This window comes from Eretmochelys imbricata, chromosome 3 (assembly GCF_965152235.1).
Source record: "Eretmochelys imbricata isolate rEreImb1 chromosome 3, rEreImb1.hap1, whole genome shotgun sequence".
Lineage (NCBI taxonomy): Eukaryota > Metazoa > Chordata > Testudines > Cheloniidae > Eretmochelys > Eretmochelys imbricata.
In genome coordinates this window covers 56507175-56527618 of record NC_135574.1, presented here as the reverse complement: position 1 = coordinate 56527618, position 20444 = coordinate 56507175, and the positions used below count along the sequence as shown (strand labels likewise).

General features: G+C 40.0%; 1 protein-coding gene across 3 annotated transcripts in view; it reads right to left on the bottom strand.

The window, feature by feature from the left end:
• The window catches only part of SMAP1 (small ArfGAP 1), a 241089-nt gene that overhangs the window by 30047 nt on the left and 190598 nt on the right, over positions 1-20444 (bottom strand). For all 3 annotated transcript variants that reach the window (XM_077812683.1, XM_077812682.1, XM_077812684.1), the window contains one exon: positions 17726-17810. In XM_077812683.1, coding sequence (XP_077668809.1) covers positions 17726-17810 — 85 coding nt within the window. The remainder of the gene's footprint in view (positions 1-17725; positions 17811-20444) is intronic.

Below are 20444 nucleotides of genomic sequence, written 5' to 3'. Positions count from 1 at the left end.
GGGTCTGTCTGTGTGATGCTTTTGCCGGGACCAGGTCAGGAATGCTCTTCAGAACTTCTGTTAAGTTAGTAAGTAATCTAGCTAGAAATGCGTTAGATTCTGTTTTGTTTAAATGGCTGAAATAAGTTGTGCTGAATGGAATGTATATTCCTGTTTTTGTGTCTTTTTGTAACTTAAGGTTTTGCCTAGAGGGATTCTCTATGTTTTGAATCTGATTACCCTGTAAGGTATTTACCATCCTGATTTTACAGAGGTGATTCTTTTATTTTTTCTTTAATTAAAATTCTTCTTTTAAAGATCCTGATTGCCTTTTCATTGTTCTTAAGATCCAAGAGTTTGGGTCTATGTTCACCTATGCCAATTGGTGAGGATTTTTTATCAAGCCTTCCCAAGAAAGGGGGTGTAGGGTTGGGGGGATTTTGGGGGGGAAGGACATTTCCAAGTAGGCTCTTTCCCTGTTCTTTGTGTAACACTTTGGTGGTGGCAACTTTTAACCTAAGCTGGTAAGAATAAGTTGCAGTGGGGGAGGTTTAGGTTGGATATTAGGAAAAACTTTTTCACTACAAGGGTGGTGAAACACTGGAATGCGTTGCCTAGGGAGGTGGTGGAATCTCCTTCTTTAGAAGTTTTTAAGGTCAGGCTTGACAAAGCCCTGGCTCGGATGATTTAATTGGGGATTGGTCCTGCTTTTGAGCAGGGGGTTGGACTAGATGACCTCCTGAGGTCCCTTCCAACCCTGATATTCTATGATTCTTTCATGCAGGTCCCCACATCTGTACCATAGAGTTCAGAGTGGGGAAGGAACCTTGACAAGGCCATTTTGTGACATAGAAATTTAGTTTCATAAATGACGACAAATTGTCATTTTCACCTCAGGCTATGTCTAAGTCTTGATCATTCATTCTGAATCACATCTCTGAGGGTATGTCTACACAGGCAGAGTTACATCGCTGGCAGTTACAGCGCCACTCAGAGAGCGCTGAAGGAAAACCGTTATTGTGCGTTCACATTGTCAGCTGCCTGTGCAACAGCATGTTCACATTAGTGGCACTTGTAGTGGTATTCGGAGCGGTGCACTCTGGACAGCAATCCCACAGAGCATCTCTTCCTCTTCTGCCGCTAAGAGTTGTCGGAAGGCGGAGGGGGTCACAGGGCATCCTGGGTCCTGGCCCAATGCCCCGTGATGCATTGCTTCACATCCCAACAATCCCCAGCTTCCGTCCACATTTGGCACCATCTTTGAACAGTTTGTGTATTGTGCCCTCTGCCTCTTCTGTCTGCAGGAACAGATCTTGCACTGTTGAGCAATATGCTGCTCGCTCTCACTAATACATCACGAGTGGCAGTGGAGTTATTCCTTAAACTACAAAGGCAAGAGGAGCGTGACATTGATCTCACCATGCGAAGTGCTACGTCACAAGATTCCTTGTTGCATTCACAGAGGTGCTGACCACAGAGGAACACCGCTTTTGGGCTCGGGAAACAAGCACTGAGTGGTGGGATCACATCCTCATGCACATCTGGGATGATGAGCAGTGGCTCCAGAACTTTCAAATGAGGAAAACCACATTCATGGGACTGTGTGACAAGCCTGCCCCAGCCCTGTGGCGCAAGGACATGAGAATGAGAGCTGCCCCTGTCATTGGAGAAGTGTGTGGTGACTGCACTGCGGAAGCTGGCTACTCCAGACGGCTACCGATCAGTCGCTATCCAGTTTGGAGTGGGAAAGTCAACCGTTGGACATGTGTCGACGGAAGCGTAGAGTCATTAATTGCATCCTGCTCCTAAAGACCGCAACTCTGGGCAACATGCATGACATTGTGGATGGCTTTGCACAAATGGGCTTCCCTAATTGCGGCGGGGCGATAGATAGCAGGCATATTCCAATCCAAGGCACCAGACCACCGAGCCACTGAGTACATTAATCGGAAGGGGTATTTCTCTATGGTTCTCCAGGTGCTTGTGGATCACCATGGGTGTTTCACAGACATTAACGCAGGTCTGGTCCAGAAAGGTGCATGACGTGTGCATCTTTTGGAACACTGGCCTTTCAGGAAGCTGCAAGCAGGGACTTTCTTCCTGGATCAGAAGATCGCTGTAGAGGAAGTCGAAATGCCCATTGTGATCCTGGGAGACCCTGCTTAACCCTTAATGCCATGGCTTATGAAGCCATACATGGGGAACCTTGATAGCAGCAAGGAGTGGTTCAACAACAGGTTGAGCAAGTGCAGAATGACTGCTGAGTGTGGTTTTGGTGGTTTAAAAGCCTGCTGGCACTCCCTATATGGGAGGCTGGACCTGGCCAATGACAATATTCCTATGCTTATAGCTGCATGCTGTATGCTCCATAATATTTGTAAAGCGAAGGGTGTAAGCTTCACTCATGGCTGGACCACTGAGGCTCAGTACCTGGAGGCTGAATTTGAACAGCCAGAGACCAGGACTATTAGAAGGGCACAGCTCTGGGCCATAAGGATTAGGGATGCCTGGAAGCAGCACTTTGAAGCTGCAAGCCACTAATATTTGTTGCTATGCTTGTAATGCTAGGAGGTGCAGTGCTTGTAATTCTAGGAGGTGATTGTAATTGGTGCAGACGATGCACTATGAAGGTTTAAGAAAATTACCTGTTGCTTTGCAGGGCTCTCTCTGCTTTCAATTAATGGACTAAAGATTGCTTTCAAATCAAAACAATCCTTTTATTAAAAAGCAACCAGAGGAGAGAGAGAGAAAGAAAACACATCAGCGCTGTGGAGGGTGGGTGAAGGGAGGGTCCCAGGAGGAGGTCGGGTCCTGGGACAGTTAAAGATTTGTGTATGTCCAGGTATCATGTGCAACCTTGTCCTTTGGAGTACAGTGCAGTGGGTACTGTACTTCAGCTGGGCTAAACTGCAGAGGGAAGGCTGTTGAGTGCACTGGGTACTGGGAGTCCGCAAGGCTGGACAGCAACGGGACAGGTGTGGAATGCAGCGGGTACAGACTGGAGCCAGAAGGTTGGTAAGAGGGTTGGTGGTGTCTGGGGGACGCATGGGAAAGAGTTTTGCGACAGCAGCTGCAGGGGGGGCTGCAGTGCTAGTAGTGCCTGGAGCGTGTCCGCTGGCCAGGAGCCCAGCTCTGGAGGCAGCACCACTGCTAGCAGATGCAAGGATGGCCTGGGATGGGATTGCCACTCCTTACGTCTGTGCTGCCACCTTCATAGCTGGGTCCTCAGCCAGCAGCCGCCACTCTCTGGCTATCCGGATCTGAAGGCAGCCGCGTGAAGTAAGGGTGGAATGGTATGGTGTTGCCACGCTTACTTCTGCGCTGCTGCTGGTTGGGTGCTGCCTTCAGAGCTGGGTGCCTGGCCAACAACTTCCACTCTCTGGCCACGCAGCTCTGAAGGTGCAGAAGTAAGGGTTGCAATATCAGGATACCCCCTACAATAACCTTGCGAGCCCCCATAACTCCCTTTTGGGTTGGGACCCCCAGTTTGAGAAACTCTGGTGAAATCTGTAAAGTATAGGGTAAAAGTACACAAAAGACCAGATTTCATGGTCCGTGACGTGTTTTTCATGGTCATGAATTTGGTAGGGCCCTACCTATCATGCTGACCAATATGGTTTCATTGTTTCCTTGTACTTCCCAGTCTGTCTATATTCTTCTGTTATCTTTTGTCTTGCACTCAGATTGTGAACTCTTTACGGCAGAGATTGTATTTTTGTTGTTCGTTTTAACAATGCCGAGCATAATGCAGTCCTTGTCCATGACTGTGGCTCCTGGGTGCTACAGTAACACAGATAATAAATAATGAAACAGTGTGGAATTTTGTACATTTTCCCATTCAAACTGATTTGCCTTTTCTTAAAAGGGCAATGCTTTTCACTGAAAAAGTAGGAACATGTATAAAAACCTGCTCACTTGGACTCCAAAATGGTCCAATTTTCCAGTGGGGGAGGGGTGTGTGTCAAATTTAGGATCTTTTAAAAATTGGATCACTTAAAAATTCAAAAGAAGATATGAAAACTTCCACGTTGGAAGCGTACACATAAGGAGTTGAATTTCCGGGTGCTTTCAAAATAGACACAAGACAAACATGTACCACTACGTATTTAAGGTTAGCAACATTTTTCCAATGTTACAACTGTGTTACTTATAAATCATCAGTACTATGGGAATCAAGATTCTCAACCCCAAATTTTGGTTGCATCAGTCTAAGCCCTTTTACCGGTTTCAATAAAACACCCAGGGCTGGCCCATGTTAGCCTAATTAGGCTTGCGTGGCTTGGGCTTCAGGGTTATAAAACTGCAGTGTAGATGTCCAGGATTGGGCTGGAGCTGGGGCTCCGGGACCTTCTGTGGTCTGAGACTCTCCCAAAATCTATTCAGCTATATGTATAAATGGGACCCTTCAGGGTCCTCATACAAGTCCACTCAGTCCTACTTCTTGTCCAGCCAATTGCTAAGACAAACAAGTTTGTTTACATTTACAGGAGATAATGCTGCCCGCTTCTTATTTACAATGTCACCTGAAAGCGAGAACAGACACTCGCATGGTACTGTGGTAACCAGTGTTGCAAGGTATTTACATACCAGATATTCAAAACATTCGTATGCCCCTTCCTGCTTTGACTTGTAGGCTCTAACGTTTTACACTATTTTGTTTTTGAGTGCAGTTATGTAAAAAAAAAATTCTACATTTGTAAGTTGCACTTTTACGATAAAGAGATTGCATGACAGTACTTGTATGAGGTGTTGAAAAATACCATTTCTTTTGTTTATCTTTTTTATAGTGCAAATATTTGTAATAAAAAAATAAGTGAGCATTCTGCATGTTGTATTGTGTTGTAGTTGAAATCAATATATTTGAAAATGTAGAAAAATATCCAAAAATATTTATAATAAATTTAAATTGGTATTTTATTCTAATACAGTGCAATTAAAACTGCAATTAATTGTGGCTATTTTTTTAATCCAGGTAATTTGTTTTGCATTAATGTAATGCATTAACTCTGATTAACTGACAGCCCTAACAACAATGATGAAACATTGCTCTTTACAATACTTACATATTTAAAGGAAAGTTTAACAGTATATTGTGATATGGAAATACTATAAACACACTTATTCACTCAAAAATGTATCAAAAGGTCAATTTATACTTTTAACTTATTAAGGAAATCATCACCAAATAAACCGAACCTTCATTGCTCCACTAAAAACTAACTTCAGGAGGAAAATAACATGCAGTGCACACCATGGAAGCTTATCAGTATTATGCCTCCCCCTCAATATTAATAATACCATAATTTATTTTAAAATATATTTATAAGTGACTTATTATAGTGGAGATATGGACGGTCATTAATTTCAATCCCTTCAAGCCACACATTTATCCATAGAGGTCAATAAATTGTATTCTCTAATGTCTGAGACAAAAATGTACTGGAAACCTGGTTTTCTTTCATTACTGCTTTTCCGCTAAAACCTCTGATAATTCTGTGGCAATAATGATAAGAGGCAAACTCAGGATTATCTGTTTTGCAGTCTAGCATGTAATCTGTTAAAGCCTTAGACTTCATATTTTTAAAATATGACAGAAGTCTAAAATATACCATAAAGCAATAGTGTAGCACAATTAAGTTTCTTGTTATGAAATTGTAATTAGGTATAGAGCATTTTAATGTTGTACTCTGCATTACACAATGCTATTAACTACTCTAGGCCAAATAGCGTAGAGGGACAAATTTTACTTTGAAGAGTTTCCTATCAACTTCCCATTTTAGGGAAAAGATTAACTCCTTGTAGAGCAGCAACGGGGTTTGGGCTTCCTAAGCCAACAGGTATTTTGAGATCTATCCAGTTCCTGGGACACCTGTAGATGGAGGCCTGATGTCTCTGCACAGATCCATTGGCAACTCCCTTCACTAAGCAGCATGGCTCTTTCAGAACTTATACTCCCAATTGGTCCCTGCTAGCAGGTGCTTTATGCCCCCTTCTCTGGGGTGTTTTTTTCTGGAGCTCACAAAGCTAATAGGCTGAACCATTATCTCAAGTAAAAAGAAAAGGAGTACTTGTGGCACCTTAGCGACTAACCAATTTATTTAAGCACAAGCTTTCGTGAGCTACAGCCACTTGAGCTGTAGCTCACGAAAGCTTATGCTCAAATAAATTGGTTAGTCGCTAAGGTGCCACAAGTACTCCTTTTCTTTTTGCGAATACAGACTAACACGGCTGTTACTCTGAAACCTGTCATTATCTCAAGTGTGGAGCATAACACAGCTAAAAAACCCAAACCTTCCCAGTTATAACCTATTTCTTTCTGGCAATGGCTTTAATGAAGTTTTGGGAGTAAATAGGAAAAATTGCTGGCTAGTTTTATCACTCCTTCCCTGCATGGGTTCCACCAGGATTGGTTTCTTTCTATTCACATTAAAAGCAGAGAGGTATATAGCCCACTATTTGCTTGAAAAAGTGCAAAAGGTGACTAATGACTACCACACTATTAAGACTTTACATACAATATATGTCAAAATAGAGACCACAACAAATGACAAATGGAATCACTTAAAGAATTCCTTCCCTTTTTTCCCCACCCATTATTAAAATATTTGACGTACAGTTGATGGCAAGGTGCAAAATCAATTTTTAAAACTCCAATAATTTAGAATGCCATCTTGATTACAACATAAGATTTGTATTTTGATACAAGGGAATCAAAATACTGAAATGGCAAGCTAAGAATTTATAACAAGCCTTTCTGAGTATCATGACTAGAATCTCAAAAAGCAGTAAGAAGCAGAAGTGACCATCAGCTTACAGTAATAAACAGTATTACAGAAATAAACAGTATTTCCATTTTGAATTCATCACTTCTGTGGAGGATGCATCAGTAGCTAAGGGTAAAGTATTAGACATGGCAGTTTTCATTGCAATGAGGGTACACTCAAGGCAAAACTTTCATGCTCAGTCAGAAAAGGTAATGAACAACTTAACATCCATTTATTTTTCAAATGGTCTTTCCTAGCTGGTCCCAAAATGGATATTTATTAGCTATTAGAGTTAAAGATGATCCAACTGCTGTTCCTTCTCTTTTTGCATTTATGCTAGTACACAGATAACATTTGACTGCTGCCTGCCACATTTTACAGTAGCAGATGCTGCTGCTGCTCTCAGGTCTTATTTTAACCCTTAAACAGGATCAGAAGGCAGTACTGTACATTTAACAGTGTATTTGACATGGGGAGGGGCACCAGTATGTGTTACATCTCTCATGGATTTTACTGATTTTTTAAAAAATTTTATTGGAATTTTCTGGCCAAGAAAAATAGATATATTTAAGAAAACGGCACCTTTTAGGGTTTTTAATTGTTTGACGCAGAATTCTTTCAGGAGTAAAGCTGCTTGCATACTTGTATCTCCAAAGATGGGCTGGAAAGTAATAAAAAAAGGGCCAGGGGGGGAGAGAAAGCCATCTAGAAAATGTATATGAAGGATCATTAAAACCCTGTGAATATGCAGGCAGGAATGAAACAGACAGAAATGCGGGCTTATCAGATATACAGGGTTGGATGTTAGGATGCAGCGTTAGTCCCACATTCACTTGGGAGATAAGAATTTCAATCACACATTACATTAGGTACAAGAAAGTCTGAAGTGTTCAGAGGAAAAAAATGGTTTCTTGCTCTCCCAAAGTAAGGAGGAATTCCCCAAAGACACAAGAGCCAGGAAGTCTGTATGAGTGTTATACACTTGAGAGCTGCTTGGACATGTGACCCTGAACTGACATGCTGAAAGACAATTTTACTATACAAATATTTTCCTACTGGGTAAATAGCATGCTTGCTTAGTAACATTTAGGGCTATATTAGTTTGCCTTTTTCTCTCTCCGAAATCCACTAAAAATGGAAATTTACAATTTGTTGCCGGTGATGCTATGTCTATGCTAATATTGTCTAGTAAATACACATGCCTGTTTCCATGATTTGTAACTTTCAGTTCTAGTTCCTAATACTTGTTAAGCGCTGTAAACAAGGTACTACATTTTTAGGATTGCATCATCCTCAGGTGGTTTCAGTATTATGTTTTACCACCAACTATGACAGACTAATGCCCAGAAATGCATTGCCTGTCATGTTTGTTTAATGATCATCTCCTGCTACTTACAACAAAATTTATAATAGTCTGCTCTATTCTTGTATATCCAGATTAAAAAGGTTATATTTTTAAAGCTTGCTGTCAATAATTAACTTGCTTATATTACATGAATTTCTTAAAATGTGAAGTGAAAAACCATGACAATTACTTATCTGTCTTCACAGATCATTCATTACCAGTGCTAATACACTATGCAGTTACTTTAACATGTGCAATTATCCATATTCAATTCTGTGTTTTCTGAATGGAACATCTAACTGCTGAATGATGCATAAAATGGAAACTGAGTTTTACTTCTTCCTGCAAATTCCGCACATGGAAAAGTGATACTTCAACATTATTTGAGAGCTACAAAACATCTCAAAAATGAAAAGTGCCAGTATGCACTATTTTAAAAAACATCACTGTCCTTTAGGAATGACATTATCCTCACATGCTGATCCAATTAAATTTGTATTCACCCAGAAAAGATCTCAGCACAATCATCAATCATTTTCTGTATTTTTAAAATATATTTTTCATAAAATCTGCTTGTTTCAATCTACCTAGGTTGGAATGAGTGAATACATCGAACGGAGTATAAAAGAAGACAATCAGAAGAGTATAAGGATACTGAGCTGGTACAGCACATGATGCAAGAGAAGAAGCAGCAGGTGACTGGATATAGGCAAGGCCTAAGTACTCTACAGCAGTATTTCTCAATGACTCATCTGTGGATCAGCACCGGTCCCTGATATCTCCCAGACACAGTATTGGAAGGTATCAAGCTGGTTCCTAGTATCAAAAAGGTTGAAAAACACTGCTGTTCTGTAGCAAGCCAAAGCTAGCTGTATGGCAAGGTCCCTGGAACCTGCAGTACTCTGACTGAAATACTGTGGCAGTTCAAACAAATTTTTAAAATTTAGTTTTAATTATTTAAATATAAAAATGAATAAAAACCAGTACAGTTGCCTCAGTCATAGTTTTTGATATTAAAATATAGGGGCGGTTTAGACTGCTGAGACAGTTGGCGATTTTGACAATTAGGGAAGCGTAGGATGTACTTTAGAACTATGTGACAAGAACACTACTACTAAAATGATCAGCATGGAAATAGTTACCCAGGCTGGTGACACTTATTTTAGAATCTTTGGATTTCAAAGTCAATAGCCCATAATCAAATATTTGGCAGTTTACAGCTCTCAGAGCTATATTTCCTCACATTTGAACAGAATTTGCCATTATATGGAGTAGACACTTAAAAAAAAGGTATGGACTTCCTCAGCTGTTATGAGTTAGCCCAATTTAACTCTTGTTAATGTAACATTTCTGTGCTTTTATGGGGAATAAACTTTGAAAGACTGAACTACTATTATTGCATTACAATGCTCTGAAACTATGAAGAGCTGCTACATCATTGTATCAGTTTTAATTCTATTTTACTAATAAGTGGAAAATATAATCAGGTAGAGGGCTTTTTTTGGTATCACAGTTGTATCTGTACTATGAAAGGGAAGTTACGTTCCTTAATGTAACTGGAATTCCCCGAGATGTGTGATCCCTATGCGTATTCCACTGTGGGTATGGAACTCCAGTAACAATGAAGTACGTAATTTCCCTTTCTTCTTCACGTGCTGGTCCCTGTGTGTATTCCACCATGGGTTACTAGCAAGCAGCACTCAGAGGAGGAGGGAGGAAGGATGCAGACGGTATAGCTGCTTGTAGATCTGCTGCCCCAAATGATGCAACAGTGGAGGAGTCCCGAATCAAGGCATAATGTCTCGTGAATGTGTGGATGGAATTCCATATATTCGCCTTGCAAATATCAAGCAGAGGCACCTCCTGAAGTGATGCTACTGTGCCCTCGTAAAGTGAGCCTTAATCCCATGCAGGAGAGGAAGCTGTGCTGATAGCAGAGTAGGATATAGCCAGAGGTCCACTTAGAAATTCTCTAAAAGGCTATAGCTTGTTCTCATACTTGTTCTGCTATGGAACAATCAGTCAAGGTACCTTTCTGATCTGTTTCATTTTCTGCAAGTAAAATGCCAACGCTCATCTTATGTTGGGGGAATTAAGTCTCCTTTGCTTGCTAGAGGCATGGGGCTTCAAGAAAAATTCAGGTAAGTGGATTGACTGGATTATGTGAAATTCCAAAACTATTTTAGGAATGAATTTTGGGTATAATCATAGCAAGACCATATCCTTATGAAATATAGGGCATGTCTACACTACAAAATTAAGTTGACCTAACTCATGTCGGCATACAGCCGTTGCAGTAATTACACTGCTTGTGCATGTCTATACTTTGCTCCTTGTGTTGGCGGTGTGCATCCTCATCAGAAGTGACTGACAGTACAATCGGTACAAACTGGGGTATTATGGGACAGCTTTGAAAACCAGTAAGTGTTAATGTAAACAATGCAGTGTCTACATTGACACCGCGTTGACCTATCTACATTTACTATGACTCTCATGGAAGTGGAGTTATTAAAGGCAGTGTAATGGGGCAGTTACATCAGCGGGAGCAAAATTTTAGTGGAGACACTTTCACAGTTAAGTTGATGCAAGGAAGCTTACGTCAACCTAACTCTGTAGTTTAGCCCAGGCCATAGGGTACGGATTATTGGCTGTTAGTGTTCCAAGTTCACCTACTCTTCTGGCTGAGATGATGGCAACAAGGAAGGAGACCTACAGAGAGACAGAATATGTAGCTAGAAGTTTTGAAGGATGGCTTAATGACTATGGAGAGCAATAAATTAAGATCCCAGTGAGGAGCCGATTTCTGTACTGGCAAAAAGGTTTTGATCAGGCTCTTCAAAAACCTGACTGTTACTGATTGGATGAAGACCAAGTAACTATCCATTGGAGGGTGAAACACAGTAACTGTCACCAGATAAACATGTAGCAAGCTAAGGGAAAGACCTCTAATCTTTTGGGTAAGAAGACAGTCCACAAAGTGGAAGTATCCACCATCTCTGAAGATCTGTAGTACTGCAAGCCCTGATAGAGAAATGCTTCCACTTGACTAAATTTTCTGGTGGAGACATTCGTGCTATTGTTAAGGATGACTTGTATGGATTCAGAGCAGGAGTGCTTTAGACATGATGTCCATCCAAATAGCAAGCCAGGCAATGAAGAGCATCTGGGGTGGGATGCCTGACCCCTGCCATCTTTCAAGGTCAAGAGATCAAGAAAGGTTTGAATGCTTATAAGTGGATGGGATGACATTTGCAGGAAGCTCTGAAACCAAAACTGGGCCACCTAGGGGCAATGAGGATGACTTGTGCCCTGGCTAGTCGAATTTTCTGTAGAACTTGAGATAGTAGTGGGATGGGAGGGAAGGCATAACTGAAATGATCTGTCCAAGGCAAGAGGAGAGCATTGCCTGGGAGTGATGACGTTGGGCTCCCCAGAAATAGTATATTTTGCACATCCTCAGGCAAACAGGTCACAACTGGAGGTTCCCCACTGAGTGAAGATGCTCTTTACTACTGAATCATGCAACTGCCACTCATGATTGGTGGCAAAATGCTGGCTGAGATTATCTGCCAGTGATTTCCATAAACTGACCGCTTCCATATAGAGGGGGACAGAGCATGCTCCTCCCTGCTTGTTTATAAGGAAGACAGTAGTTGTGTTGTCTGACATTATCAGAATATGCTCAGATTGCATGACGAGTAGAAATGCTTTGCAAGCTTTGTGTATTGCTTTATTCCAGAAGATTGATGTGCAGTGCGATTGTCCATGTGGGCTCCCCAACCTATCAGGGAGACATCTGTAACGATTGTTTTGTCAGGCATTGGGGTTACAAAAGGAACTTCCACGCATACATGTCCAGGGTCTCTCCACCATGCCAGAGAAGCCCTCACCTTGGAAGGAACGGTCATTACTGTAATCATGCTGTGCACACTCAGTGTATATTCTGTTTGGAGCCAAGCTTGCAGGCAACAAATCTGGAGTCTGGCAAATGGTGTTACATAAGTACTTGGTGCCATATGGCACAGGAGGGCAAGGTACATCTGAATTTATGTTCAAGGGTTGAATGTAACCGGGTCTATAAGAGTGCCTATAGAGTGAAATCCACTCCTGGGGTGGTAGTTCCTCACCTTGACTGAATCCAGTGTCGCTCCTATAAATTCTATGGTTTGGGTCCAAATCAAGGTAGATGTTTCCATGTTTACAGAGATTCCTAGGGATGCTAACAGGAGGAGTAGGAACAAAGCTGATGTTAAAACATCCAGGCAAGAACGACCAGTTAGAAGCCAATCATTAAAGTGCAGGAAGACCGTGAAGCTGTCTTGCCTGACTTGAGTTGCTACTGAGAACGCTTTTATGAAGACTCTCAGAGCTGTAGTGAGCCCAATGGAAGTACACTGTACTGGCAGTGGTGGAGCAAATGTGAGGCATCGTCTGTGAGCGAAGTGAATATTCACATGAAAGTGTGCTTCTTCATGGTGAGAACCGTGAACCACATGCCTTTTTCTAGAGATGGTATTATCAACGCTGATGTGGCGTTTCAGTTTTCAAATAAAAACATTCATTCAGTTGATGCAGTAGTAGTCAGTTAAGATGTTACAGTTAGTAACAGGCCTATACCTAATCTGGCTAGAAAACTGGATGAGGTTTGTCAGAAACAATTAAAATACATGTTCACAAATGCAAGGAGCATGGGCAATAAAATGGAATAAACTAGAACTACTGGTGCAGGTCGTGAAACAGGATATTATGGAGATTACAGAAATGGGGGAATACAGGTAATGTTATTTAGGAGAGAGAGGGGAAAAAGGTAAAGGTAGTGGGGTAGCGTTGTACATCAATGATATGGTAAACTGTAAAAAAAAAAAAATAAAAAAGTGATAAGGACATAGGAGAATCTGTTTGGGTCAAAATCACTCAGGGGAAGGATTGTAAAAGAGATTTGACTGGGAAGGTGTTAGGAGTCTGCTATAGGCCCTGTAGGGTTAGACTCTGCTATGCATATAGATCTCTAATATTACAGAGATAAATACTACTGGGAATTGTGTCATAACGGGAGACTTTACCAGCCCAGATATAGATTGGAGAATAAATGCTACTAATACTGGTGGGACTCAGTTAGCCCTGGATGTGACAGACTACAGGTTTCTTCATCAAATTATCGCTGAACTAACAAGAGGCAATGCAATTTAAGACTTGGTTTTAATAAGTAGTGAGGACATCATAGAAGAGCTGGTCATAGGAAATAACCTTGGATTATGTGGTTATGAATTGACGCCGTTTAAATTAAATGGAAAGATAATCAAAACCAGGTCATTAACTATGTTTTTTGATTCAAAGGGGCACACAGTGGGAAATTAAGGGAACCAGTTAAAAGAAGTCAATTGGACTGAAGAGCACAAGGACTTAAAAGTGGAAGAGGCTTGGAATTTCTTTAAATTAGCTATACAAAAATTATCTGCAATATGCAGATTCCCCAAGAAAGGGGAAAAAACTTGTCGGAAAAGACCCGGACCCAACTCAATGAATAGCCACCTCAAAAAGGTTTTTGGGAGTAAGCAGAGAGCCTATAGGAAAGGCTACATTCATGTCAAGGAGGTCACCTCCATGACATTCTCTGCTTCAGCCCCAGGGGCTGCAGGACTCTGGAGCTGACAGCCACTGGGGCCGTGGCAGGGTTCCAGCAACAAGTGACAGGGGGCCCCCTACGAAGTTCCAGCAACAGGGGACAGACTCCTGAGGGAGCCCTCTTCAGGGTTCCAGCAATGGGTAGCAGCCTTGCACAGGGGGAAGGGGATGCCTTGGTTGAGCGGCTGGGGGTGTCCCATTTTCTTTTTGGGAAATATGGTTACCCTGCAGCTTCCAGCCGCCGTGGGCGGAGGTGGAACCCCACAGCTCCCAGCCACCACAGTGGTGCGGGAAACCATGGAGTCAAAGTAGCAAAAATCACAAACAGGTCACAGCGTCCGTGAATTTTTGTTTATTGCCCGTGACCGGTCCATGATTTTTACTAAAAATAACCATTACAAAAATCTTAGTCTTACCTATAAGCAATAGAAAAAGGGACTGATTAGCAAAGAAAACTACATTGTGGAGGTTGGAAAATGTTGGAATAAAGCAAGAATTTCTAAAAGTCAAGCTGAATTAGCTCTTGCCATGGAAATTAAAACAAACAACAGTTTTTAGTTATAAAAACAAAAAGAGAATAAGGAAGGGTGTGGTTGGGCCACTATGGGGAGAAGATTAAAAATCATTTAGGTATGCCCCCAAAACTAAATAGTTTGCTTTGGTTTTCAGTAAGGATGATAATATGGAACATGGGCATGAAGGCCAATCAAAACACCATACAGAAATGGAAATCACCATGGTGGAAGAAAAACTCAGAGCATCATGTGCTCAAATCGAGTGGCCAGATAATGTCCATCCCAGAATATTGAAAGAACTCGCATACGATATTGCTAGTCCAGTAGCAACAAATTTCACTAAATCTATCAAGTCATAATACTGTATGACTGGAAAATAGCTAATGTTGTACTACATTTAAGAAAGGGGAAAATGACCTGAGCAATTGCAGACCTGCTAGTCTAACCTCAGTAGTATTCAAGACTTTGAAACAAATTGTGAAGGATATAATAATTAAATTAATGGAGGCAAATGGAAAAGAGGAGGTAATGAAACAAGGATTTACCAATGATAGATCATGCCAGACTAACCCAATTTCCTTCTTTGAGAAAATAACTGATTTTTTTAGGTAAGGAAAATGTAGTAGATCTAATGTACCTGGACTTCAGTAAAGTATCTGACACAGTTCCACATGGGAAATGAGTTCAAGATGATGGGGATTAGTACAAAAATTGTAAGGTGGGTAAGGAACTGGTTTAATTGGAGACAGTAACAGATTGTGCTGAAAGGTGAATTATCGGACTGGAGAGAGGTAACTAGTGGAGTTCCTCAAGTATCTGTCTTGGGACCAATCTTATTCAATATTTTTATTAACGACTTTGGCATAAAAAGTAGGAGTGTGCTAATGAAATTTGCTGTTGATACAAAGTCGGGAAGCCCCGTCAATATAGAGGAGGATTGGATTATTATACAGGAAGATTTGGATGACCTTGAAGACTGGAGTAACAGACGTGATAAAATTCAATAGGACAAAGTCTAAGGTCATGGACTTAGGATCTAATAATAAGAGCTTCTGGTACAAGCTAGGGTCTCATCAGTTGGAAGCAACAGATGAGGGGGAAGACGTGGGTGCATGTAATGCAGCTGCAAAAAAGAAATGTGGTCTTAGCATGTATCAGGCAAGGCATCTCCAGTAGAAATAGAGATGTATTAATGTTATTTTACAAAGCACTGCACAGTCAGGATCACTTCCATCTAAGCTATCACTAAGTTTTCAGTTCTGTGATCAATTCCTCTTTGTCAAGATGAAGTCTAATATAGAATGTTGCCATTTTGGATGCAAACAGAAAACAGCAAGTCTTAACACTTTTTTTTTTTTAAAAAAAGGTAAGTGTAATTTTCAAATACATCATTACACACTGGGTCAACAAAGTAATCACAATGCTACCTAAAAACGTCCTCAGATGTGGTTATCCCTCTAAGCCCTTCACTTTCTCCATTCCCTTTTGGTGACAAATGCTGGTCTTAAATTTTAACTAGCAAAAACAACAAACTCGGGAACTGGATTCTCCCTCTCTTTAGCAAGGAGAGGGAATAAAACCGTGTAAGTCACAAATAAAGGTGTTGCTAAAAGCAAAACCTCAGCAGCAATTTCCTTAAGGCATGCTCCTTTCTTCCTCCTGTACCTAACAGGATATATTGCTCACCTCAAATCTACCTCCTCCTTCCTGAAGAGACAGCTCAGTCCAGAACATCATACACTTCTCCCAATTTAACTGTTTTTTTATATATATATTATAATAAAGTTATATCCCATGTATTTGCAGAATAAGGGACTTATACCCACCCCCCAACAAGTTTTAATTTACTGTTTTTACTTAAGCAATAAAATGATAGCTATACAAAACTCTAGCGAAGGGTGCCAAGAGGGAGAGAATGGCTTTCTGAAACAGCAGAGCAAAACTTAAGAAAAAAATCTTTAAATAACTAACGTATATATTTATCTTTAATATTTTAATTATAGGCAAATAATTCAACTGATTGTCTTTTTTCTCAATACGGTTTTATAGGCTTTTTTTTTTTCTTTTTAGAAAAAATGTGTAGGCCTTACATCAGGCTGTTTTAGAGTCCTAATTTGTGTACAGAATGATATATTATGACTTTTCCTTTCAGCTCATGCCTGAAAAGGCATAATAGGTATGACAATCTCAGAAGCACATACTGATCACATTTTAGCTCGATTAGGTTGCTCGTCTGGTTTCGACTCACAAAAAGCAATGAAATTCACAATTAATTTTTACTCCCGTCACAGTTAATACCATATGAGCCACAATGGCTCAACTGAGCACAGTAAATGACAGCAAAAAGATTAAGTTCTGAGCCTCTTCTCAAGGAGGACTAGTTTTCTAGCAACTTTGAATTGTCTCGTTTATGTAGGTTTACATCAAATCCATGACCTTTTAATATTCTGTGTGTTAAATAAGGTTTGATGGCCTGTTATAGTAGACAAGTTTGGTTATACAGAACTAGCATTTAAAATATTCTAACTGAATTACAGTAGTTAACAGTACATTTTATATCCCATAGAAAATACCATTAAATTTAAGATGTTAGTGTGAATTCTAAATCACATCCAAATAAACCAGCTAGCCTGAATAGGAAACATCAGGCAATAAAAGAGATATTGATAGCTTTACTGCAATACTCTTCACAGCTCTAATCTGACTAAAGCATGAAAAGATTGTCTTCTGTTCTCCATATGCTATAGCATTAAAGGCATAAAGTTATACATACTAAGAAATAAGAATTCTTAGTACCTTTTTCTGCTTCCACTATTAACCTCCCATGCACCCACCCAAAGCAAAAACAGATTTACAATAATACTAGAAAGATCAGACATGGCTTTTAAAATATGGTGTGTTTCGTCATTTTTTGAGGAGTGAGGAAAAAAAGAAGTATGAAGAACATGACAATATCTGTAGATAAGAAATATTTATCCTATGCAATGTCTAAGTCAAAGCTAGTTCAAGACAAGTACATGGTCATCTGCCAGCCAGGAAAAAAAAAAAAGCATATTCAATTAAAATGAACAAGTCCCACTGTTGTCATGAGACACTACAAAATACTGAAGATACTGAGCTGACATGAAAACATGAGGGTTGGCTGCATTCAACAGAAACTGCTTACTATTATTTTGTACTAACACATTATGAAGATATATATCCTAACAGAAATACGATAGAGCAACCATAGCATTTTGCTTCTTAAAAAATATTTTTGTACTTTAAATGCTGAAATGTCACAATCCACAAACTCTGAAGATATCTGATGGGGGGAGGACGGGTTCCTAAGGAACTCATTACAGATGGAACTCAGCAGTCTTAACCATGTAATTTTCAGGTTCAGCTAAAATGTCTGCTGGCATATGGAAAATAAAACCATTATATTCATTTCAGTAAAAGTCCTGTTGCAGTCATTTTTATAAAAGTAACAGAGAATTTCATTATTTATTACTTACCGAGTCCTAAAAGATCAATAGTAGGTTCTGGTGTTTTTTTCGGACTTGCTTTAGGCTCTAATTGCTGATCCTCTTTCTTCTGAGGCTTTAGAAAGAAAAATATTCACACTCATAAATAAGTTTTAAGATATATGGTACAAGGCTTCTTTAATAGGAATAAGGATTTTAAGATTTCTTGAATACATCACAAATAAAATTTGTTTTCTAGACTAACTTTCCATATTGAAGTCTGATTACAGAATCTGTTTCCTAATGAGAATAAAGTACATGTGGAGGAGATGTGAAAGGAAAAAAAACTGAAACATACCCTTATTCTTTCACCAGTTTTATGAAAATTCTAAAAACAATATTAACTACAGGATTATTTACTGGGTTTAGGACACTTCTAATATTTAAAAACTGCAGTGAAAAGTATAATATTAAAAAACTAATTGTTAATCATTTACTGTTAGGAATCACCGTTACTGAGTAAAAGAATGACTCACTCATTTTGCCCAAGTTATTTATAGACTAATTTTATTAGACCAAATTAATTATATAGTTTTCCCTGTGTGGAAAAAAGCGCCAGGTTTGTAAGCTTTTAAAAAGTTGAAAATAAGAAAAATTGGGGGAGTGGTGGAGGTTATGAGACTTGTAAAGAAGCACATTTGACATCCCTGTTGGAAGAGATTATTATTCAAACGGCAGACTTTTCAGCTGCTAGCGAGTGTGGAGGTGGCATTTGGGTCTGCAAAAACCCACGTTCATAGGCACGCTTAATTTGATAGATTTAGAAACAAAGAATCCTAGCTCCCCCCACCACTTAAAAAATGAGACTCCTAGTCTTTTTCTTGCAGAGACCCTTGAAAATGTAAACTGATCTAAATAGAGCATGAGGTTTGACAGTCTGTCACATCCTAAAGATTACAGGTTGCTTACATTTCCTCCCCTAACAATTACTCAGGGTTCACTATTGGAATGTATAAAGACCTGGACCATAAGTCCCTCAATTTCTGGAAGGATCACAAGTTAGTTTGCAGCAGCTGGATGTAGTGATACACAGGCTGTCATTAATGCCACTGCAAATTCTTCTAATACATATTTTAGGATAGTATTTTTTCCTATATTCATCCCAACAGTGTATATAGTTAAATCTTTTTTTCTGTTGCCCAGTGAGTATGACCTCTGGCAAGGAGAGGCTGCTCAATAGCACAGCTGGCAGAGTGGTCTAATTGCAGACTAGGCATAGGGCTGAGAACCAATGTATCCTGCATTTTAATCCTGGCTTCAACAAATACCCTCTGTGGCTTTGGTCAAGTCACTGAGCCTTTCCACATGAGGGCTTTCCTAGAATTTCCTAGGAAATTTGCAGAGGTGCACATGAAATTACAAGCCCGTTAGCAAGAATTTTTAATCAATCTGTAAACTCAGGGGTTGTACTGTATGACTGGAGAATTGCTAACATAGTTCCTATTTTTAAGAAAGGGGAAAAAAGCGATCCGGGTAACTACAGGCCTGTTAGTTTGACATCTGTAGTATGCAAGGTCTTGGAAAAAATTATGAAGGAGAATGTTAAGGACATCGAGGTCAATGGTAATTGGGACAAAATACAACATGGTTTTACAAAAGGTAGATTGTGTCAAACCAACCTGATCTCCTTCTTTGAGAAGGTAACAGATTTTTTAGACAAAGGGAATGCAGTGGATCTAATTTACCTCCATTTCAGTAAGGCATTTGATACGGTTCCACATGGGGAATTATTAGCTAAATTGGAAAAAATGGGCATCAATATGAAAATTGAAAGGTGGATAATGAACTGGTTGAAGGGGAGACTACAGCGGGTCACACTGAACGGTGAACTGTCAGACTGGAAGGAGGTTACTAGTGGAGTTCCTCAGGGATCGGTTTTGGGACGAATCTTATTTAATCTTTTTATTACTGACCTTGGCACAAAAAGCAGGAATGTGCTAATAAAGTTTGTGGATGACACAAAGCTGGAAGGTATTGCCAATACAGAGAAGGACCGGGATATCATACAGGAAGATCTGGGTGACCTTGAAACTGCAGTAATAGTAATAGGATGAAATTTAATAGTGAAAAGTGCATGGTAATGCATTTAGGGATTAATAACAAGAATTTCTGTTATAAACTGGGGACACATTACTTGGAAGTAACAGAAGAGGAGAAGGACCTCGGAGTATTGGTTGATCACAGGATGACTATGAGCCGCCAATGTGATATGGCAGTGAAAAAAGCTAATGCGGTCTTTGGAGGCATCAGGCGAAGTATTTCCAGTAGAGATAAAGAGGTGTTATACAAGGCACTGGTGAGACCTCATCTGGAATATTGTCTGCACTTGTGATCTCCCATGTTCAAGAAGGATGAATTCAAACTCAAACAGGTATAGAGAAGGGATACTAGGATGGTCTGAGGAATGGAAAACATGTCTTATGAAAGGAGACTCAATGAGCTTGGCTTGTTTAGCCTAACCAAAAGAAGGCTGAGAGGAGATATGATTGCTCTCTATAAATATATCAGAGGGATAAATACCATGGAGGGAGAGGAATTATTCAAGCTCAGTACCAATGTGGACACAAGAACAAATGGATATAAACTGGCCATCAGGAAGTTTAGACTTGAAATTAGATGAAGGTTTCTAACCATCAGAGGAGTGAAGATCTGGAACAGCCTTTCAAGGGAAGCAGTGGGGGCAAAAGACAGATCTGGCTTCAAGACAAAG